Raw genomic sequence first — 23,046 nt, 5'->3', positions numbered from 1 at the left:
AGAAAGTCACACAGGATTGAAATGACAAGAGAACGAGTAAATGATGACAGAATTTACATTTTTGGATGAACTATCACTTAAAATGGACAGTCCACTTAAAAATAAAAATTCAATTTAAGCTCTGGAACATTCAGCTGATACAGCCTTGAATATTCTGGAGAATATTTTGTGAAAATGAAAGTACTGGAGGGTTTTAAATGGGCACGCATCCTAAACACTATGCCAATCTTTAACACCTTTATTGTCATTTGTGAAAACTTAGATATTGTGTCTACCCTCACGAGGGTATTTTATGATATGTAGTGACATACACTACCTCATACACTGTTTTTTCTCTGCATTTAGAAAAAGGAGCCTGACCAGGTGCAGAAGGCAGCAGTCACCATCATTGAAGACTGAACACTGAAGAGTAAACCTGTGGATGTTTTGATTGTATTTGAAGATAAGGTGATGTCTGCCAAGTCTTGGGTCAGTGCACTGTTTGTTCAAACATTTTTTGCACTCATTTTAAACATTTCCTTGTTTGTGCCGTTTTGACGTATTTGGTGAAAAGTCTGATAAGATTGGATTGTTATATTTTTGTCTCTACAGCCCACTGATTTGTTATATGTTTGAAAACATCTTGTAAAATAAATGTTGTATTTCAATAAACACTTAAGAGGACCGTCCTGTTTTGTCGTCATTTCTTTGTATCAATGTTAGTTATTACTTTGAGTTTGTTGAACTTAAACCATTTAAGGCAATCGGTTTCCTCAAACCATTTAAGTAATCATATAGTTGTTAAGACTTATTTAGATTTATTACCTGAATTCAAAATGACTGAGTGAAATAAACTTAAAATCTTTAAGTTGAGTGTACTCTAATGATTTACTAAACAAACGCTTGTAAAATATAAGTTTCAACTCAAAGTAAATGAGTTCACAATACTCATATTTATATATCCTCAAACGGTTTGAGTTACCGTAACTTGTCGGGTTTTACAGTGTACTACCATTAATTTGATATATTATCATTTTTAAGTGATATAATATTGTTAACAAGGGTTTAAAATGGCCCATTTTAGTGAATCTCGAGGGACCAGCACAACTTCTACATGTACCACTGTGTACCAGAATTTATTTTCTAGAATCTGGCAATAAGTTTTGGGAGTTCATTTTAACTTCATCTCCAACCCTGAAAGACAAGTCAAGTCAACTTTATTTATATAGCGCTTTTTACAATTTTAATTGTTACAAAGCAGCTGTACATGAGACATATTGACTATGAGCAAAACATTGAAAGTTATACATGTAAAAACCAAAAAAAGTAGAAAATACAGAAGACAGACACAACCACATACAAAACACTCCACACACACAATATGCACACGTACTAACACACAAAGACATAGATACACACACAAATGCGCACACACACGGATGCGCACACAGACAAGCATGCACACACACAGACACACATGCACACACACAGTGAAAAGCATACATTTAAGATAAAGGAGAGACAAACACAGGTCACATATTAAACAGACTATAAATTCCTATATGCAATATTATTTAAATAAAACTAAAATTCTAATTCTAAAGCAGCCCCCCGGCCAGGCAAACAGTGCAAAACAGTATGCAAATAGTGACGAGGAACCCAAAACTCCAATGGAGAAAAAAAATCTCAGGAGAACCCAGGCCCAACCAGGGGATTCCAGTTCCCCTCTGGCAAAAGCTGAAGCCTCTGCACAAGCTCGACAGTGCTTGCACAACAAGGCTAAATAAAAATAAATAAATCTAGTAATAAGGTAAATTATAGATTTAAGATTATTAATAATCATTAATAATCTAATAGCATTTGAAATTTTGTATTGAAGACGTGTCAAGTCACCGTGTCTTTCTTTATCCAGCTCTATCATCTCAGCTCTTGTCAGGTCACCGCTTCCCATTCTCCGCTCTACCATCAGGTCTGGGCATGAAATGTATCCTGCCCGCTGTGGTAACCTTGGAACAATGAGACAAGACATCTGAGAGTAGAGTACTGTTCTGGACTCTTTGATGTAACAATACATCAGTTGTTGTTTGGAAGTGTTCCTGGTTCAGGTTGATTTAACTAATGCAGCCTAAACCCTCAGAGGATTTATATTATGGAAGTGTAGTGTATGCAAGATTAAAAAGATGCGTCTTTAGTCTAGATTTAAACTGACAGAGTGTGTCTGCCTCCCGGACAGTGCAGGGAAGACTGTTCCAAAGTTTAGGCGCTAGATAGGAAAAGGATCTACCACCTGCACTTAATTTTGAAATTCTAGGTTTTACCAACTGACAGGACGCCTGAGAGCGTAATGCACGTGAAGGACTGTAATACAAGAGAAGTTCACTCAAGTACTGAGGAGCTAAATCATGTAGGGCTTTATAGGTAATAAGCAAGATTTTAAAGTTAATGCGATGCTTTATAGGTAACCAGTGCAAGGTTGACAGAACCGGGCTAATATGCTCATACTTTTTTGTATGTGTAAGAACTCGAGCTGCTGCGTTTTGGACCAGTTGGAGTTTTTGTAATAAGTCTGCAGGGCAACCACCAGTGCATTACAGTAATCTAGTCTTGATGTCATGAATGCATGAATTAACTTCCCTGCATCTGATAGTGACAGCATATGACGTAGTTTAGATATATTCTTAAAATAGAAAAATGCAATTTTACAGGTGTTTGCGACATGGCTCTCAAATGACAGATTACTATCGAATAGAATGCCAAGATTCTTTGCTGACCACGAGGGTTTTATGGAAAACCCGTCAATAGTTAAGCAGTATTCTTGGTTGTTATGTATGGTGGTTTTCGGTCCAATAAGTAACACTTCTGTTTTGTCCGAGTTTAGTAATAAAAAGTTGTTACTCATCCAGTTTTTATATCGACTATGCATTACATCATTTGATGGAACTGCTGTGTTTCATGAGGTTTCGAGGAAATATAAAGTTGAGTATCATCAGCATAACAGTGAAAGCTAACTCCGTGTCGCTTTATTATATCTCCTAGAGGTAGCATGTATAATGCGAAGAGCAGAGGCCCTAAGACTGAGCCCTGTGGTACACTGTACTGGACTTGCGATTAGCGTGACACCTCATTGTTTATTGCTTCAAATTGAAAACGGTCGGATAAATAAGATTTAAACCATTTCAAAGCAATTCCCTTAATGCCGACGTCATTTTCGAGTCTATGTAGGAGTGTGCTGCGGTCAATAGTGTCGAATGCAGCACTAAGGTCTAGCAGCACCAACAACGAGATAAAACCTCGGTCAGACGCCAAAAGCAGATCATTTTTAACTCTGATCAAAGCTGTCTCTGTACTGTGACGTGCTCTAAATCCAGACTAGAAATCTTAATTGATGTCATTCCTTTGAAAGAAGGAACAAAATTGAGTTGAAACTATTTTTTCCAGAACTTAAGATATGAAAGGTAGATTCGATATAGGCCTGTAGTTAACTAGTTCTCTAGGGTCGAGTTGGGCTTTTTTGACAAGGGGCCTTATAACAGCCACCTTATATGCTTTAGGCACATGTCCTAATGTCAGAGATGAGTTAATAATGCTAAGAAGAGGATCTATAATTTCTGGGAGCATCTCTTTCAGTAGATTTGTAGGTATAGGGTCTAGCATGCATGTTGTTGATTTAGATGATCTAATGATTTTAGACAGTTCATTGTGATCTACGGTGGAAAATAATTGCAATTTCTCCTTAGGGGTGCTGTGGTTAGTTTGTTCAGTGGGTTTCACTTCTGGTTGCATTGTAATATTTTTGATTTTATTTGTGAAGTAGTTCATAAATTCATCACTGCTATGCTGATATCCAGAATCAGAAGTCGCTGACAATTTATTTTTTGTTAATTTAGCCACTGTGGTTTTCTTCTATTAGTGATGAAAAGTAGGCGGATCTAGATGTTTTTGGGGATTTCCTGTATTTTCGAATACTATCCTTCCATGCAGTACGAAATACCTCTAATTTTGTTTTCTTAAAGTTGCGCTCCATTTTTCGGGCCGCTTTCTTTAGAGCCTGAGTGTGTTCATTATACCACGGTGTTGGGCTGCCATTTTTAATCTCCTTTAAACGCAGAGGAGCAACTGTGTCTAGCGTTTCCGAGAAGGTGGAGTGAAAATGTTCAATGGTAATGTCAAGATCGTTATTATTCATGCTAGAGAAAGGTCTTTGACTGTGCTGGTCCCTTAAAGTCACCTGAAATTCAGTGAATAAATCTTCATAAATTGTGTGTGTGTGTGTGTGTATGTACACAGTTGGTACAAAATAACATCACTAGTTTTATTCTTGATTAAATATTGCTCTTAATTTGTAAATTGAGACTGTATAGCCTTACTTTGACCTCTTTATGTGTATTTGGATAAATGACTTTGCTATATTAGTCTCATGTAGAAGTTTGTATACAGAAGATTTGTATGATCTAAATATGTATTTGTGAATGTGTATTTTCTGTAAATAATGCTAAGCTATGAATGTGATGTTTAATAAATTATTACATATGCAGGCTAATATAAGTATTTTCAATTTGTCATGTCAATTTTTAATGGTGGTTAAATATTCAAAATCAGTACATATAATATTATTTCAAGCTCCAATTTGAGAACATTTGCACTTACCTTAAGGATTCTGATCTTTTGATATACATTATGACATACACATTAAATACGGTAATTTTAATTATCATCATTTATTTATTATAAATTGATAATGTATGTATGAATAATTATAACAAGTTATAAATGAACAATCTCTTTCATTTTATTAACACAGTATTTTACATGTATGCATTTTGGCTCCTTATACCTGGAAAAAGAACACCTTCCGTCAGACAAATGTCGCTTTATATTGCACTGTATCGCTCTCGTTCACTTCCAGCATGTCGCTAAGTGGGCAGGACGGTTCTATGGATGAGTAAATGCAGTTTCTCATTTTGTTCTGGTACTGTCGAAGCTCAGCTGCATAGCCCTCAAAACTGTCTTCCAAAGTTACCCCATCTACATTGACTCCACTGTCCAGCACAGGAGAGTTGTCTTGGGTTGTTGAGTTGGGACACTGTTTCTCCTGATGGTTGACTGATGAAGTGCATACGTTTCTTCCCTTTGTACCTTGAACAAGGAGTTTGTACAAAAGTCAGTCAGGCACATACATCAAAAATGTGCATAATGGTTCAATTGGGAATCGTTAGGATTAGGCTAAATTGAAAAATTGAGACTTAACTCTTTTAAAGGGATAATTAACCACAAAATGAAAAGTCTGTCATCATTTACTCACCCTCATCATTTTAAACTTGTATGACTTTCTTTTTTCTGCAAAACACAAAAGAATATGTTTTGAAGAAAGTTAGTAACTGAAAACCACTGGTCCCCATTGACTTCTATTGTATGGACACAAAACCAATGCAAGTCAATAGGGACCAATGGTTTTCTGTTACCAACTTTTTTCAAAATAACTTCTTTTGTGTTTTGCAGAAGAAAGAAAGCCATACAGGTTTGAAATTAAGTAAATGATGACAGAATTTTCATATTGTGGTGAACTATCCCTTTAACTATAAATTATAATAAACACTTGATTATTTACACCTTGGTTTTTGATCATGTATGTCACATTGTGATTTCATTCTATACATAATACTTGAATACTGGATAAACATGAAATTAAAGCTGCAATCCTTGCTTTTCTAATAATTAAATATCAGTTATTCACCGAGTTCAAAAAGAAATCTGCATTGAAGTATTTTTTTATTTCTTACTCCGATTCGCAACAGCAAACTTATAATAATGATTTAATAACTTACTGTAGCTTTCTGGTATGATAGGAAAGATAAGGACGTCACAGGTAACCTGCAATTTTACGTTTCAAAAAGAGATGGCGATCTAGATCGAGGCAAGTTAGTTAGTATTGTGTCTTAAATGGATTTGTTGAAATTGTTGCTTTGATTAATGGTTTGAATGGATTTAATTTAAGAATTGTCGCTTTGATTACTGGTAAGTACTTAACTTCAACATTACTAGCAGAGAGCAAAAGGGAATTCATTTCCACTATTTTTGGAAAACCCATCAAAGTAATGGCCAGGGGCGAACGCTTTGGCCGCTCTGACGGACGTATTATCAATGCGAATGCCATCAACGCGAATGCAAAAGACACGTATGCATCCCCCCGTCGACAGTCTTGACCATGCGCCACCCGCCCCCCACAGGTCGACAAACCTACCCATGCGCACAAACCCTCCCCCCCTTCGACAGAAATGGTGGAGGGCCGATGTGGGCCAAAAAATGCCAGGGCCGATTTTTCTTCCCAGGCCAGCCCTGGTAATGGCCATATAACCACAAGATGTCAGTATGTCCTATTTATAATAAAACAAAGCGAAAGGTTAACTATAAAATTTTGTCTGTACAGGAGTCATCTTAGATGCCGTTTACACAAGACTGTTTTCAACTAAAAAAGGAAATTTTTTATGTGTTTTGGCTGTTCATTTACACCAGTGGTTCTCAATCGGGGGGGCGCAGAGGTACTGCAGGTGGGGCATTACGGTTCCCTTTCTGTCGGTCTCTCGACGTTGTGTCGAACCGACAGAATGGGGTTTGTCTTGAGAACCTATCATCTTCTGAGTATTTAGAAAAGGCCAATGAAAATTGGCGAATGAAATTTGCATGCCGGGCTCCCTCCCTGGATGTCCGGGTATAAGAGGGAAGCCGGCGTGCTCATTCATTCACCTTTTGTTCTTCAGAGCCTACGCATCTGATGAGCTTCTCTACGATCTTTGGTGATCATTTTTCTGCTGGAATCTACGACATGGACAGCGGACGGTCCCTTCCTGCAGTGACTCTCCCCTGGGCGTCTCGGCAGTTCCGGAGGTGTTCGAGCAAATTTCCTTTCTAAAAGAGCAAATTTCTCCAGCGTGGCATGTCCCGCTGTTCTCATGGGTGCAACACACTCATCGAGGAGGGGGACGGACACGATGCCTGCTTCAAGTACGCTGGGGCAGACGTTGTGGATACGTTCTGCCCGCACTGCGGGCGGTGATGATTCAGACGTTGCGTCACGGGTGGCTGTGTTCCCACAGGACTCAGCCACCACCTCATTTGCTCCCCGTTCCGTGGCGGCAGGACTAAGGCCCTGCCGTCCGCTACGGCAAGCAGCGAGGGTGATATGAGGATTACTGTGAGCGATAATCCGCCAGCCACTGGCTCACGGACCATTCTCACCTCGTCTCGCTCGTCTGACCGTTCCCCAGGAGACGGTCCGCCGTCTTATTCCGCAATCACATATTCGGACACGATGCGTGATGATGAGATGTCTCTTGCAGCATCGGGGGGTGACGTACTGCCATCCGACTCCGACGATTCCACGGGCTCCCTTCCTCGGGGGGTCGAGCCCAGGAAAAAGCGGATGTCGAAATGTCAGCCATGCTTTCCCGCCGCCGTGAGTGTTGGGTTGCAGTGCCCGCACTGCCTATCCCGGCGCTCGCGGCTGGCTACATGGCGCCTTGGGTTTGAGCACGGCTCCATGCCGCACCCGCCCCCAGTGCCGTGTTTACCAGAAGTGCATGAGGAACTTAGTAAGATCTGGAACGCCCCTTTCTGGCACGTTTCACGTCAAACAAAGTTCAGTCACCCTCTCTTCCCTCGAGGTTGAGACAGCTGGAGGATACGTCGTTGTCCCCCAGGTGGAGTATGCTGCCGCGGTGCACTCGTGCCCATAGGCGGCGGCCACCTGGGGGGGGGGCTCGACCTAGACTCCCGTCCAAAGCATGTGGTGTCTCGGCATCTCTGGTGTCGAGAGCTTACATTGCGGCGGACCAAGCTGCCTCCTCTCTCCACGCTATGGCTCCTGCCAGGCCAGAGCGTTGAGAGAGCTCCACGAGGGTAAGACCGACCCAGCGCTTATGCAGGAACTCCGCGCCGCCACCGACCTCGCTCTACGGGCGACCAAGGTGACCACGCGGGCCCTGGGTCGGACGATGTCCACACTTGTGGTCCATGAGAAACTCCTCTGGCCGATCCTTGCACAGATGAGTAACGCCGAGAAGGTCCGCTTTCTCGACGCACCCGTCTCGCAAGGGGGGCCTGGTTGGTGTTACTGTCGAGCCGCAGTGGCCCCGCTCACCCCCACCCGTCGGGGGGGCGCGAGACCCGCACGCGGCCTCCCCCGGAGGGTTCTCGACAGTAAAGAAGCAGTGCTCCGTGCCGCGACTCGGCCGTCAAGTCCCGTGCACTGTCTGCTTCCCAGCAGCCCTGGAGGAGACAGCGAAGAGGAGACCATCGCCCCATCAGCAGCCGCGGTGAAGCGGCCCTCATGGGAAGACCTCAGGGGGATCGAGGCTACCAATGGGCCCGACCCCAGCCACATCGCTGGGAAGTCGGATAGGGACGGATCTGCCCCGTCTCTCCATCTGCTGGCCCCCTCCGGGGGGCTAGCGCCCACTTACTCTCAAAAAAGGAGAGTTTCCTCTCTCTCTGGGTTATCACAGCCGCTCCCACCCTCTGCACGATGGTGAACGGCAAACTCGACGTTGCGTCATGGCGAAGCGCAATGTCGAGTATAAACATCAGCCGTCAGCACTCTCAGTCAGACAGTGCGTTGAGCTGCGCAGTCGCCAGGCAGGAAAAACAGCAGAGCCGATCTCCTCCCCGGGGGACCTCCCCCGGCAAGGAATCCGTACTGCTAGCCATCGAACCACCCCCCGGGGGGACGATGAAAAAGATCGTACCTTTAGTCCCCGTCTCATTCTGGGAGCCTGTCCGGCTTCCCAGACTGTCAGGCTGGCTAGGGAAGACGATCCGTCTCGGCTATGCGATCCAGTCGCCTCACGCCCGCCAAGTTTCCTCAGTCAGAGGCTAGGATGTTCCTGTACTTCAGGCCGAGGTCGCCACCCTTCTGGTGAAGGGAGTGATCGAGCCCGTCTCACCAGCCGAGATGTTCAACGGGTTTTACAGCATGTACTTCATTGTCCCCAAGAAAGGCAGGGGGTTGCGCCCTATCTTGGGTCTGTGTGTTCTGAACAGGCACCTACACATTAGCTGCCTTTCAGGTTGATCACGCAGAAGAGCATCCTGACGTCCGTCAGGTGTCAGGACTGGCATGGCAATCGACCTGAAGGACGTGTACTTCATGTCTCGATCCTCCCTCGACATCGGCTGTTCCGACGGTTCGTGTTCGAGGGACGGGCAAATCAGTACAGGGTCCTCCCCTTCGGTCTGTCCCTGTCTCCACGAGTCTTTTCGAAGGTCGTGGAAGCCACCCTCCTTCCCCTCATGGAAGGAGATGTGCGGGTACTAAACTATCTCGACGACTGGCTCAGTTTGGCACACTCTCGAGATCTGTTGTGTACACACAGGGACCTGGTTCTCCGGCACCTAGATCGGTGGGGCTACAGGTCAACTGAGAAAAGAGGAAGCTCTCCCCGGTGCAGAGCATCCTCTTTCTCGGTAGGGAACTCGACTCTGTCCTCATGAGCGGCCCCGCTCACCCCCCGCGGGGGGCGCGAGACCCACGACGAGGAAGCCCGCACCCACGCGGCCTCCCAGAGGCAGTGCGACTGACTACAGAGCGCGCCCGATCAGTGTTGAACTGCCTGAAGCTTTCAGACAGTCAGCGGTCCCCCTGAAACAATTTCAGAGGCTCCTGGGATACATGGCATCCTCGGCGGGGGTGGTCCCCCTCGGGTCGATGCACATACGACCGCTCCAACACTGGCTACAGAGTCAAGTTCCTTGGAGAGCGTGGCACACCGGCAGCAGGCGTATGGTCACACGCTTTTCTGCCGACACACCCTAACCCCCTGGTCTCTATGACCTCCTTGGGGTTGGGGTGCCGTGTGCAACGGGCAAGCAGTGTCGGGGCAGTCGACGGGCCCCCGCCTGCATTGGCATTTCAACTGCCTAGAGTTGTTGGTTGTGCTACTTGCATTGAGGAGGCTACTAACACAAGTCCGGTCGGACAGCACAGCTGCTGTGGCGTATATCATTGGATTCGCTCACGGCAACTAACATGACTCGCCCGGTGCCTCCTCCTCTGGAGTCAGCAGGTGATCAGTTCGCTGCGAGCCACACACATCACAGGCGTCCTGAACCAGACAGCTGATGCGCTCTCTTGTCAGTCGACGCCTCGCGGAGAGTGGCGACTCCATCCCCGCGCAGACAGCTCATTTGGGAGAGGTTCGGCCAGGCACAGGTGGTCCTGTTGCCTCCCCGGACTCCACCCATTGTCCGCTTTGGTACTCCCTGTCCGAGGCAACCCTTGGCACGGATGCCCTTGCGCACAGCTGGCCGCAGGACAAGCGGAAGTACGCTTACCCCCAGTGAGCCTCATTGCACAGGTCCTGTGCAAGGCCAGGGAAGAGGAGCATCAAGTGGTACTAGTTACGCCCCCTTTGGCCTAACCAAGACTTGGTTCAACAACTCCCCCCTGGCCGCTCCCCCTGGCATATTTTACACATTATCTTATCTATCCTCAATGTACAGTATGGGGAGGACACCAGTTCTTAAAATGGGTTTACAGGGGGGCACGACAATGAAAAGGTTGAGAATCACTGATTTTTTTCGGCATTATCGTTTCTGTGCAAAGTCTGAAGGCAGCGTTTTACAAAAACGATGACGTCATACGCATGCATTTTACACGTTCAGTCTGTAGGTAGGCATGCGCGAGTATTCCCCAAACAATAATGGCGGCCTCCATGCTGCATGTTTGTGCCGCGTGACATACTTATTATCGTTTCTCCAGCAAAAAAGTACATTTACTGCACCACTACAACCAGCAGAGACTATTAATATGCACACTGCTATAAACACACATGCACGCCGACAAAGTGTATTAAAAGCGCTTTTTAGATTAAAACAGTGTACACGGATGTGCGTAAGTACGTACGGTTTCTTTATAGTGCAACAGCGCCATCCATGCATAATACATCGTTTTTATTTGTTTTCTCGGATCCATGTAAATGCAGATCGTTTTGATAACGCTATCGTGTGTACGTGAAATTTTTCAAAAACACAAAGGAAAAACTTTTCCATTTTTTTATCGTGTGAACATACTCTGAGAAAGTGTGTTTTTATTTTTGTATACATCCTTAGTTTAATGGTTAATGCAAAAATGTATGGTTTAAATGAGTCAAAAAGAAGTGTGAACACTTGTGCATTATTTTAGCAGTTTCATACTGTTGAAATTATTACTATTGTGCAAAAACATGCAAATCAACATATAATCTCATTAGCAATATCCGAACATCTTATTTAATCACTGCAGACACTTTGATCAGTGAGCGTCTTTGTATAAAATGCAATTCAAGCTAGCATGGACTAAAAAACAGGAAGCAGGGTAGAAAAGTGCATAAGATGATAAAATAAGGAAAGTAAGAAAGTAGCAGAGGTGCAAGGATGTCGGACACAATCACAGGCAAGTCTAGTGTGATTTTACTATAGCATTTATTAAATCTAATGAGATTCACACAGACTAAACATGTTCAACTACAAAGGACTCAAGAAGAGAGGAAAAAGCATTCCAACAATGTGATTTGTGTGATTTTAGAGTACAAAAGTATAGCTCTCAAATATTAAAATGTTTTCATTCACAATGATATTGTGAAATACTATCTTTAGATTCAGCATTGTTGAATAGCATTGCCAGTAATTAGATGGTTAGGGGCACCCTTCCACAGACAGTATTAAAAACGAAACAAATATATGAGAAACAGGTCTTTAAAATGAGCAACACTGAACAAAGCTTAATGTACAACCCCTCAAAGCACAGTAAAAAAACACATCCTTAATACACCTACTGTATATGAACACTGTCAAATAATTCCAATAATTAATTTACGTCACAAAATAATCTACCATCTTTTTTATACAAATATTGTCTCCTGAAGGAAAGACCATTCTTTTATATTAAAACATTCATCACAAAAATACTACATCTGTAACACAAGTTATTTACATTTTGAATTTTTACTTAAGGGAAATGAGCTATTGAGATTTTGAGTTGGGATAAATTTGCTTTTTTTACCTGCCATGCATATATATGAAAGGACCGGTATTTAGTGCACAATAAGCAAATTTGTTCAGAACACCCGAATGACCTACCACACTTGAAAAGTACATATGAAAGCACAGGAGAATTTGGGGTGTTTTTTAATATTCTACTAATCCATTTAAAACCACCACCCACCATACGCAAACAAAAATACTCACGGCTAGTCAGGTGGGAGAAATACCTGGGCTTGGTTGTCTGTGTACACAAGGTGGTGGAGTGAAGTTGGCCTCAGACAGGCTGCCCTCATTAGGGGGCGGAGAGCTTAGTGGAGGTGGAAGCAGGGTGGAGTTTGGGCTGGTGATATCCCCCTCCCCCACCAGAGTCAGATTGCCCAGCCCTTCCTCATCTTGATTCTGAGGACAGAAGGAGCGTGAGATGGGGGAGAGAGGGGTAGTGAAAGGGGGCGATTCATGGGTGGGTGAGTGGGGATGTCTATTAGAAGAACTGGGTTTGGGGTGTTGGGGAAGAGTAATGGTGGTGGTATGGCCGGGTTTGTGAGAGGTGGGAGTGGAACAGCAGTGAGGTTGGGGTTCAGAATACGGGTTTATGCAGAGAAAGTCAGGAAGCACAAGGTCTTCTTTTCTCAGCAAGCCTCTTTGGTCATCGACGCGACTGCTCTGAGCACGACTGAGCAACTCAAACAATTCTAGGAAAAAGAGGGAGTTAAACAGTAAGAACACATTATACCAATTAACTTTGTGGAATTGTACAGTTCATTATACAAAAATATTTAACCAATCTAAACCAGTTCATAAACCAAGTATTCCAAAGAGCTGTCTAATGAAAATGTTCAACAGCATCAGAGGACAAATATTTACCCTCAGTTTCATCTAGGTGATTGTTTTTGCCTTTCTTTCTCTCTGACGCTCCTGGCCGAGGATGTTTGTCATCACCAACTCCTTTCAACAGTTTCCACTTTGAGCTGTTGTGTCTCTAGAAATGCAGCAAAGATAGATATAGGATAAGTGAATCCTGGGCTGATTGTCTTATAGAATTATGTTTATAAAGTTTAAAGAGTTAGTTTACCAGAAATTGAAAATGTCACTTTCTCAGTGACATTGTTTCCTCAGTAGAACAGTTACATTTTTAGCTGAATTAGTAGTCCTTGGTGTTTCGTAAAATGCAAGTCGTCTTGGTTACGGATGTAACCTCGGTTCCCTGATGGAGGGAACGAGACGTTGTGTCGAACCGACAGAATGGGGTTTGTCTTGAGAACCTATCATCTTCTGAGTATTTAGAAAAGGCCAATGAAAATTGGCCGATGAAATTTGCATGCCGGGCTCCTCCCCGGATGTCCGGGTATAAGAGGGAAGCCGGCGTGCTCATTCATTCACCTGTTGGTCTGAGGAGCCTAAAGCATCCTCCCCCGACCGCTGGGGTGGGCGGCCAGTGTTGTGGCATGAGGGACACAACGTCTCGTTCCCTCCATCAGGGAACCGAGGTTACATCCGTAACCAAGACGTTCCCTTTCTGTCGGTCTCTCGACGTTGTGTCGAACCGACAGAATGGGGTTCCTATGGAAAACGCCACAGCACTGAGCCGGGTCACAATCTCTGCGGAGCGACGTTGACTGGCCTAGGCGAGTCAGACGAAGACGCTAACGCGAAATTATGACCCTCCAGTGGAGAGGTAGGGGGACCCAGAGCTTTACACAAAGTTGGGAAGCCCCTATCACCGGCCGTCACGGGCGGAGGCCTAGTTCTCTAAATGGCGAGAAGCCGCCCGGCACCGTACGGGCCACTGGGTAAGCATTATTCCCCCCTGGGGGAAAAACGCTGCAGAGGCCACTACCTACCGTAGGGAGGAATTAGTGGAGACACCACATGCTCTCACCATCAGGGGAGAACTCATGGGAGGAAAGTGCGGACTGCAGGAGTTAACCGCAAGGTGGGAGTTCACCTGGGGAGGTCATGGGTTGCCAAGGTGGGAACCATTCATGAGGATACATCAGACGGAACAGCCCACGGAGGGGGGGTTACCACGTCTGGAGCACTAGGTCCGGTTAGAGCTATGTGGGAGATAACTCAACTGTACCCCGGCCTAAGGGGGCAGGGCTGCTCTGCCCAGCCTGTCCCCTGGAAGGGTGATTAGTGATGGATGGAATGCCTGCTCTTTACCCGAGGGGAAAGAAGTGAGGCGGGATCGCCACTGCTCCCCCCGGAGGGGGAAGGGCTTCAGCAGGCGTACGTCCTACCGGCTGCCGGTCCCACACCTTGCCAGGATGCGGGCTGACACCGGTTCCGCGCGTAGGTATTACTCCTGCTGACCTCCAAAACAGACAAAGAGCTGCTCAGAGCTTCTGGGCTCTGCGTGCGGTCCAAGTAGAGGTGCCGTGCGCGTACTGGACACAACACGGGTGGGTTGGGTCTTCCTCCCCGGTCCCCTAGTCTCTCGGGAGAGTGGTGGGAACCTTGGGCACGTAGCCGGGGCGGGGTCTCAAGATAACGTGAGAATCCCGGCCCCGAGTTCTAGGCAATCTGTGGACACGAAGGGTGCTTATAGATCCCCTACCCTCTTGGAGGTGAGCGCCATGCGGAAAGCCGTCTTTATCAAGACTGAGAAAGAGCGGCAACCCCCGAGAGGCTCGAAGGGGGCGGGGCCTCTTGAGGCCCGCCACCTAGGTCGCAAGAGGGTACGGAGCGCGGGTAAGGTGGTCACCCTCTCGCACCCCTTAGGAACCTAATGACCAGGTCGTGCTGTCCCAGAGGCTACCCAGCACTTGGGTCATGATGAGCGGCCGTAGCGGCTACATACATTCCCAGTGTGGAGAGGGAGAGGTTACTCCCCCGTCTCTCTTGAGGACGGGACAGCTCGTACCCGACCGAGCAACTCCGCGGGTCTTCTCACTGAGAAGAGCACCAGGACGAGAAGAGGCGCCACCTATGGGCGTATAGCCGCACAGTGGACGAAGCCCTAGCCCTAGCGGGATCTCCTCGTCCCGTCCAGACATGGAGACCAGGTTTTGCCTGGGATGCCATAACGTGCCCCTTCCCCTGGGGAAGCCGTTCGCCAGGGGGGCGGCCAGGGGGGAATTGTTGTAAGTCCTGGTTAGGCCAAAGGGGCGTAACTAGTACCACTTGATTCTCCTCTTCCCTGGCCTTGCACAAGACCTGTGTAATGAGGCTCACTGGGGGGAAGCGTACTTCCGCTTGTCCCGCGGCCAGCTGTGCGCAAGGGCATCCGTGCCGAGGGTACCTCGGACAGGGAGTACCAAAGCGGACAATGGGTGGAGTCCGGGGAGGCAACAGGACCACCTGTGCCTGGCCGAACTGCCCCCAATTGAGCCGGCTGCACGGGGAGGGAGTCGCCACTCTCCGCGAGGCGTCGACTGACGAGAGAGCGCATCGGCTGTCTGATTCAGGACGCCTGGGATGTGTGTGGCTCGCAGGGAGCTGATCACCTGCTGACTCCAGAGGAGGAGGCGTCGGGCGAGTCATGTTAGCTGCTGTGAGTGAAAGAATACGCCACAGCAGCTGTGCTGTCCGACCGGACCAGCACATGCTTCCCTGCACGAGAGGTAGTAGCCTCCTCAATGCAAGTATCACAACCAACAACTCTAGGCAGTTGAATGCCAACGCAGGCGGGGGCCCGTCCACCGCCCCGACAGTGCTTGCCCGTTGCACACGGCACCCCAACCTTGCAGGAAGGCATCCCAAAAGGGATCCCTGTCCGCAAGAAGGTCATGGAGACCAGGGGGTTAGGGTGTGTCGGCAGAAAAGCGTGTGACCATACGCCTGCTGCCGGTGTGCCACGCTCTCCAAGGAACTTGACTCTGCAGCCAGTGTTGGAGCGGTCGTATGTGCATTGACCCGAGGTGGACCACCCCCGCCGAGGATGACATGTATCCCAGGAGCCTCTTGTTACAGGGGGACCGCTGACTGTCTGATCTTCAGGCAGTTCAACACTGATCGGGTGCACTAGTCAGTCGCGCTGCCTCTGGGAGGCCGCGAGGGTGCGGGCTTCCTCGTCACGGGTCTCGCGCCCCCCCCCGGGGGGTGAGTGGGGCCGCTCGTGAGGACAGAGTCGAGTTCCATACCGAGAAAGAGGATGCTCTGCACCGGGGAGAGCTTGCTCTTTTCTCAGTTGACCTGTAGCCCCACCGATCTAGGTGCCGGAGCACCAGGTCCCTGTGTGTACACAACAGATCTCGAGAGTGTGCCAAAACTTGAGCCAGTCGTCGAGATAGTTAGTACCCGCACACCTTCGTGGCGGCTTCCACGACCTTCGTAAAGACTCGTGGAGACAGGGACAGACCGAAGGGGAGGACCCTGTACTGATATGCCCATCCCTCAAACGCGAACCGTCGGAACGGCCGATGTCGTGGGAGGATCGAGACGTGAAGTACGCGTCCTTCAGGTCGATTGCCATGAACCAGTCCTGACACCTGACGGACGTCAGGATGCGCTTCTGCGTGATCAACCTGAAAGGCAGCTATTGTGTAGGTGCCTGTTCAGAACACACAGACCCAAGATAGGGCGCAACCCCCCGCCTTTCTTGGGGACAATGAAGTACAGGCTGTAAAACCCGTTGAACATCTCGGCTGGTGAGACGGGCTCGATCACTCCCTTCACCAGAAGGGTGGCGACCTCGGCCCGAAGTACGGGAACATCCAAACCTCTGACTGAGGTATATCGGATGCTGAACTTGGCGGGCGTGAGGCGACTGGATCGCGTAGCCGAGACGGATCGTCTTCCCTAACCAGTCTGACAGCCTGGGAAGCCAGACAGGCTCCCAGAATGAGACGGGGACTAAGGTACGATCTTTTTCATCGTCCACCCGGGGGTGGTTCGATGGCTAGCAGTACGGATTCCTTGCCAGGGGAGGTCCCCCGGGGAGGAGATCGGCTCTGCTGTTTTTCCTGCCTGGCGACTGCGCAGCTCAACGCACTGTCTGACTGAGAGTGCTGAGGGCTGGTGCTTATACTCGACATTGCGCCTCGCCATGACGCAACGTCGAGTTTGCCGTTCACCGTCGTGCAGAGGGTGAGAGCGGCTGTGATAACCCAGAGAGAGGAAACTCTCCTTTTTTGAGAGTAAGTGGGCGCTAGCCCCCCGGAGGGGGCCAGCAGATGGAGAGACGGGGCAGGATCCGTCCCTATCCGACTTCCCAGCGATGTGGCTGGGGTCGGGCCCAATGGTAGCCTCGATCCCCCTGAGGTCTTCCCATGACAGTCGCTTCGCCGCGGCTGCTGATGGGGCGATGGTCTCCTCTTCGCTGTCTCCTCCAGGGGGGCCGCCTGAGTGGGGGGCGCCAGAGCTGGAGGGCATCGAAGAGGACCAGGGCTGCCGGGAAGCAGACAGTGCACGGGACTCAACGGCCGAGTTGCGGCACGGAGGACTGCTTCTTACTGTCGAGAACCCTCCGGGGGAGGCCGCGTGCGGGTCTCGCGCCCCCCCCCCGACAGGCGGGGGTGAGCGGGGCCGCTGCGGCTCGACAGTAACACCAACCAGCCCCCCCTTGCGAGACAGGTGCGTCGAGAAAGCGGACCTTCTCAGCGTTACTCATCTGTGCAAGGATCGGCCAGAGGAGTTTCTCATGGACCACAAGTGTGGACATCGTCCGACCCAGGGCCCGCGTGGTCACCTTGGTCGTCCGTAGAGCGAGGTCTGTGGCGGCGCGGAGTTCCTGCATAAGCGCTGGGTCGGTCTTACCCTCGTGGAGCTCTCTCAACGCCCTGGCCTGGCAGGAGCCATAGCGTGGAGAGAGGAGGCAGCTTGGTCCGCCGCAATGTAAACTCTCGACACCAGAGATGCCGAGACACCACATGCTTTGGACGGGAGTCTAGGTTGAGCCCCCTGACGTATCCTCCAGCTGTATCAACCTCGAGGGAAGAGAGGGTGACAGAACTTTGTTTGACGTGAAACGTGCCGGGAAAGGGCATTCCAGGTTTTACAAAGTTCCTCCTGCACTTCCGGTAAACACGGCACTGTGGGTTGAGCTACGCCCAACACCTTGACGAGGTTCTAATACCTACGCGTGGAACCAGTGTCAGCCCGCGTCCTGCAGGGCAATGTGTAGGACTGGCAGCAGGTAGGGCGTACGCCTGCGAAAGCCCTTCCCCCTTCCTCTAGGGGGATCAGCGGCTATTTACGCCTCCCTTCTTTCCCCACTGGGTAAAGAACAGGCATTCCATCCATCACTAGCACCTTCCTGGGGGCAGGCTGGGCAGAGCAGCCCTGCCCCTTAGGCCGGGGAACAGTTGAGTTATCTACCAGATAGCTCTAATTGGACCTAGTGCTCCAGACGTGGTAACCCCCCCCCCCGTGGGCGGTTCCATCTGATGTATCCTCATGAATGGTTCCCACCTCGGCAACCCATGACCTCCCTAGGTCCTAGGGAGGTCCACCTTCAGGTCCTTCAGTCCAACCCCTTCAGTCTGCACGTTTTCCCATGAGTTCTCCCCTGATGGTGAGACCATGTGGTGTCTGCACTAATTCCTCTCTATGGTAGGATAGTGCTCTCTGTAGCATTTTTCCCCCGGGGGGATTAATGCTTACCCAGTGGCCCTTACGGTGCCGGGCGGCTTCTCGCTGTTAGAGAATCAAGGCCTCCGCCCGTGACGGCCGGTGGCAGGGGCTTCCCACCTTTTTCCAAAAAGCTCTGGGACCCCCTACCTCTCCACTGGACGGTCACAATTTCGCGCTAGCGCTCACACCTGACTTGCCCAGGCCAGTCAGCGTCGCTCCGCTAGAGATTGGCACAGCGCTGTGGCATTTTCCATAGGAACCCCATCTGTCGGCTCGACACAACTGTCGAGAGACTGACAGAAAGGGAACATCTTGGTTACGGATGTAACCTCAGTTCCCTGATGGATGGAACGAGACGTTGTGTCCGGCATGCAAATTTAATTCGCCAATTTCCTTGGCCTTTTCTAAACTAGTCAGAAGCTGATAGGTTCTCAAGAGCGAACCCCATCTGTCGGCTCGACACAACGTCTCATTCCCTCCATCAGGGAACTGAGGTTACATCCGTAACAAAGACGATATACTTAGAGCAGTGGTACTTAAACTTTTTCGGTCACGTCCCACTTTAAAGCAGTTTAAAAAACCGTGGCCCCACACTCTGTCGCCTCTCTCAGTCCGTTTGTTTCTGCCTCCAGGTGGAAGGAGTATGCTTATTAATATGTGTCTCTATTCAAACAGTCTGTAACAGTGAATGGATTTGTAAACATTGTTTTGTACTCTTTCATTCACGAGCCAGTCGCTGTACAGTGAACTAAATGTGATGTTTCTAACTGCCGCTTATTGCATACAGTAGACGGGGAGAGAGGAGATCCCTCCGCCGGAAAAGCAAGACCAACTTAGTAACACTGGTGGGACAAATTAGGAATGAATGGGAAACACTGCATCAGTCAGAGAAGCTGCAGCCGTGGCATGGAGGATTGGCGGCATGCAACAGAAAAATTAATATAGCGGAAATACTATTCCATCTATTCGCTATCGGATTCCAGGCTTGTGATAGCTTTTCTCAGTTTGATGGTGTATTATACTTTATCTTGTAGTGCTGATCACCTGCGCAGCCCCCACCACCCTCAACCCCCCCCCCCCGCCTCCCTCCCCTGCCTTGCCTGTTGCCCCTTAAATTTATATTTAATTCCCCCCCCCCCCCCCCCCCCCCCCCCCCCCCCCCCCCCATATGCTTTGAGAACCCCACTTTGTGAACCACTGACTTAGAGATATACAGCTTGGCTGAGGTTATAAGTTGCTTGTGATAATGTTGTTAACAATGTTCACCTTTTTGAACAAATCAATTGTTTTGCTTTGTTAGATGTCAAGATTTATAGTGTGTTGCCTCTAACTTGTTTTTGCACTTTTAAAGACCTGAAATTTTACTTTTCTACTGAAGAAACAATGTCACCTACATCTTGGATGGCCTGAGGGGGAGTGAATTAACACCAAATTGTCATTATAAGTTGGCTTTACTGAAATGGACAAATTATTAATTATAAATGATCCGATAGTACTGATATCTAAAAAGACATTCCATGTTCAGCAGTTTCACAACTTTGCACAACATGTAGATCACACAAAAACTTAAAACAAACAAAACACCACATAAAAGCAAGCACATTCACATGAGTCATTTAGAGGTATGAGTCAGACAAGCCATCTCACAGTTTCAGTAACTTAATATCACCTCTCTTGTCAGGTCTTTCTTGGCTGCTGGCATTTTAGAATTGGGTGTTTTAGATTTGTCTGTTGGAGGAGTACAACAAAATAGTTACACAAAAGAATGTTGAAGCAACCTTGCACAAAATTACTTAATATTAGCAGAGAGAACACGGTAACAAGAAAAAAAAAGAAATCAAATCAAATCGAACTGAATTGGATTGAATTGACCTTTGGCTGGATCAGCCCTCTCTAGCACAACTCGTAGGCCATCAAGGTTGGATATTGGCACTCCGAGATCAAGAATGTCCATCTCTCCACTCTTAACACAAGAACGATTTCAAAGTATAATTTTAAACAAATTCAGCATAAAAAGAGCATTCGAAACACATTCAGGAATGTGGTATTAAGGATAGGACACATTTAAATTTCATGTTGACTTTCATGTTGATTAGTATTGGCCTCCTTGTTCAATTTAAAGCACCACTTTGTAACTTTTTTGGGTTAATAATAAACAGAAATCAATTATTGATCAAATACATAGACAGATCAGTGTTCAAAATGATTGGCTTATCTTACACCAATTCACAACGGTAAGCTTATAATAATGATTTATAATTTTCCATGGCCAGGTCAGTAACTACAAAGGAGAGGAACCGGCCAGTTCATCACGTGTGTGGAGACTGCGGTGCTGCGAAAAGCGGAGAGTTGTTTAAGCTTAGAATTTAAAATGTTATCTAGATGGCTGTGTTTAATCTGGAATGTTTTAAAAAGCGATCATCTGGGGAATGTCATGTAAACATCGCAATTTATTAAATTCAGACTATTTTATCTGAGGAATCCCCTGTTGTAATAACAAAGTAACCTCATGCTACGGAGAGCCTGCAGTCAAAGCAAAAGTGACAGCACCATGTAAAGCAAGAGGTAATATCGACAGGGATTTTGAGAGTTTTCTCCAACATCCAAAAGGATCACGGCGATGGCTTTATTCGCTGAACAGGTAACCCAAGGCCAAGCTTCTGGACTGCCACTTTAACATCTTAGCTTCATATGGGCTACTAACACAGTAAGGACAATTTAGTCCAACACAGTATGTTCACATTGATCTGCTTAATATGGTTTTAAGTTATTGCTTAAGATCTGTGCACTTAGATATATGTTCATAGACCACTGGGTAAAAATAAACCAGATGTAGAGCTAAGTGGTTTTGGCTTCCTGTAAGGCATTCGTTTCTAATCTCTGCTTAGTGCTGTATTCTATTAACTTCTGAAGGCTGACTCAGAGGACTGGCTTTGACCACCGTTTAATGTTTAAAAGGGGGAAAACTGCAGCGGAGAGTCAGAGTGCCTTATATACCACATAACTCCACACCCTGTAACAGCTGTTCATCAGGTGCACATTTGTGTCAGGACTCGGTCCTTCTGGTCTCGAGTTTTCTAACTCATTGGACAGTCCTGACAGAACCGTGTCCTGCGGGTGTTTGGTGTGGAGGCGCGTGGATTTTGTTATTGTGCGCCACTTGTCCTCCGGTCTTGTCTCCTAGCCCCGCCCTCTTGTTTCCCGTAATCTTTCCATGATTGTTTTATCCTCGTCACCTGTCCCTCATCTCTGTAATTATCCTCTGTAGTGCCTCCCTATTTAATGCTTCCATCAGTCTCAAATTTTTGTCGGTTCATTGTTCTATGTTTCTCAGTGCTGTTTAGAAGTCCTTGTTCTTGTAATTCTCGTGTCCCTGCATTGCCCTGCCTTGTCCGTGTATGTGAGTTTGGTTTGTTCATTAGTTTTAGTTCTCATTTTGCCCCATTGCGGGAAGTTTTTGTTTGTCTTTTTGAATAGGTTTTGTTTATAGTGTTTGTTCCCCCATCGCGGGTTGTTTGTTTTATTGTTTAATAAATATTTTTTGAGTTAACCTCTTCATCGCCTGCCTGCATCTGGGTTCGGCCTGACCATTTCGTGACAGAATGAACCGACCAAAGAAGAACCCAGCAGGCAGCTCCATGGAGGTTGAACAATCCATCCAGGCTCACGCACTATTCGGCTTTCGCCAAGGAGGGACCCCGGTAAAGGACTTCACAATGAACTTTCTATCAACTGCGCGCTACTCGGGGTTCAACGAGAGGGAGCTGAAGGTGATATTCAACAGCTGTCTCGACGAGCCGTTCCATCTGCCGAGATGCGCAGGATGAGTCCCCTGAGCTTCGTCGATCAGCTCGGATGCGCTATGGAGCGTGAGCACTCCAGGGGATCATCCATGGCGGAGTCTCCCTCGGGACTGGCGGCGATTCCAGAGGGTGGTGTCGTGCAGCTCGGGGTCCTGGGCCTCGGTGCTCCCTCAGCGGTCTCACCACCACCCACCAGCCTCGGTGAGAAACGGGGAAGGCGGGAGTCTTGGGGGTCTTCCTCTGAGGCCTCTAACCCAGAGCCAGCCCCAGCTTTCACCTCGTTCCTTCAGCCGACCACCGGGCGGGTGGCTCGGCTGAGGAAAAAGAGGCAACCGCGAGCAGCACGAGGTCCGTCCCAGCCGCAGCAGCCGGCGTCCGAGCCGGTGCAGCTGGCGTCCCAGCCAGTGTCCTTGCCTGTACTCCAGCCGGCGTCCCAGCCGGTGCAACCAGCGTCCCAGCCGGTACTCCAGCTGGCGTCCCAGCCGGTGTCTCAGCCAGCATCTCAGCCCGCTTTCCAGACGGCGTTTCCGCCGGCTCTTCAGCCGATGACTCTGCCGGCCCTCTCGCCGGAGATTCAGCCGGCCTTCCAGCCGGTGACTCAGTCGGCTTTCCAGCCGGCCTCCCAGCCAGCATCCCAGCCGGTACTCCAGCCGGCGTCTCAGCCGGTGACTCAGCCGGCGTCCCAGTCTCCGCCGGCTCTTCAGCCGATGACTCTGCCAGCCCTCTCGCCAGAGAT

At 48.1% G+C, this 23,046-nt stretch overlaps 1 protein-coding gene across 6 annotated transcripts in view; it reads right to left on the bottom strand.

Moving 5' to 3' along the window:
• Window positions 1-1,249: 1,249 nt before the first annotated feature.
• Window positions 1,250-23,046, bottom strand: part of LOC130571834 (regulator of G-protein signaling 12-like) — a 41,545-nt gene continuing 19,748 nt past the window's right edge. For 2 of the 6 annotated variants that reach the window (XM_057363085.1, XM_057363086.1), the window contains exons 10-14: window positions 20,380-20,470; window positions 20,177-20,235; window positions 12,859-12,973; window positions 12,222-12,686; window positions 4,727-5,115 (exon numbers count right to left, since the gene is read on the bottom strand). In XM_057363085.1, coding sequence (XP_057219068.1) covers window positions 4,835-5,115; window positions 12,222-12,686; window positions 12,859-12,973; window positions 20,177-20,235; window positions 20,380-20,470 — 1,011 coding nt within the window. In that variant the 3' untranslated portion in view covers window positions 4,727-4,834. Of the gene's footprint in view, window positions 5,116-12,221; window positions 12,687-12,858; window positions 12,974-20,176; window positions 20,236-20,379; window positions 20,471-23,046 lie in introns of all 6 variants that reach the window. The other 4 variants (XR_008965130.1, XR_008965129.1, XM_057363084.1 and 1 more) reach the window with 4 other exon arrangements.

The sequence above is a fragment of the Triplophysa rosa genome, linkage group LG21, assembly GCF_024868665.1.
Source record: "Triplophysa rosa linkage group LG21, Trosa_1v2, whole genome shotgun sequence".
Classification (NCBI taxonomy): domain Eukaryota; kingdom Metazoa; phylum Chordata; class Actinopteri; order Cypriniformes; family Nemacheilidae; genus Triplophysa; species Triplophysa rosa.
This window is presented reverse-complemented; position numbering and strand designations above follow the sequence as displayed.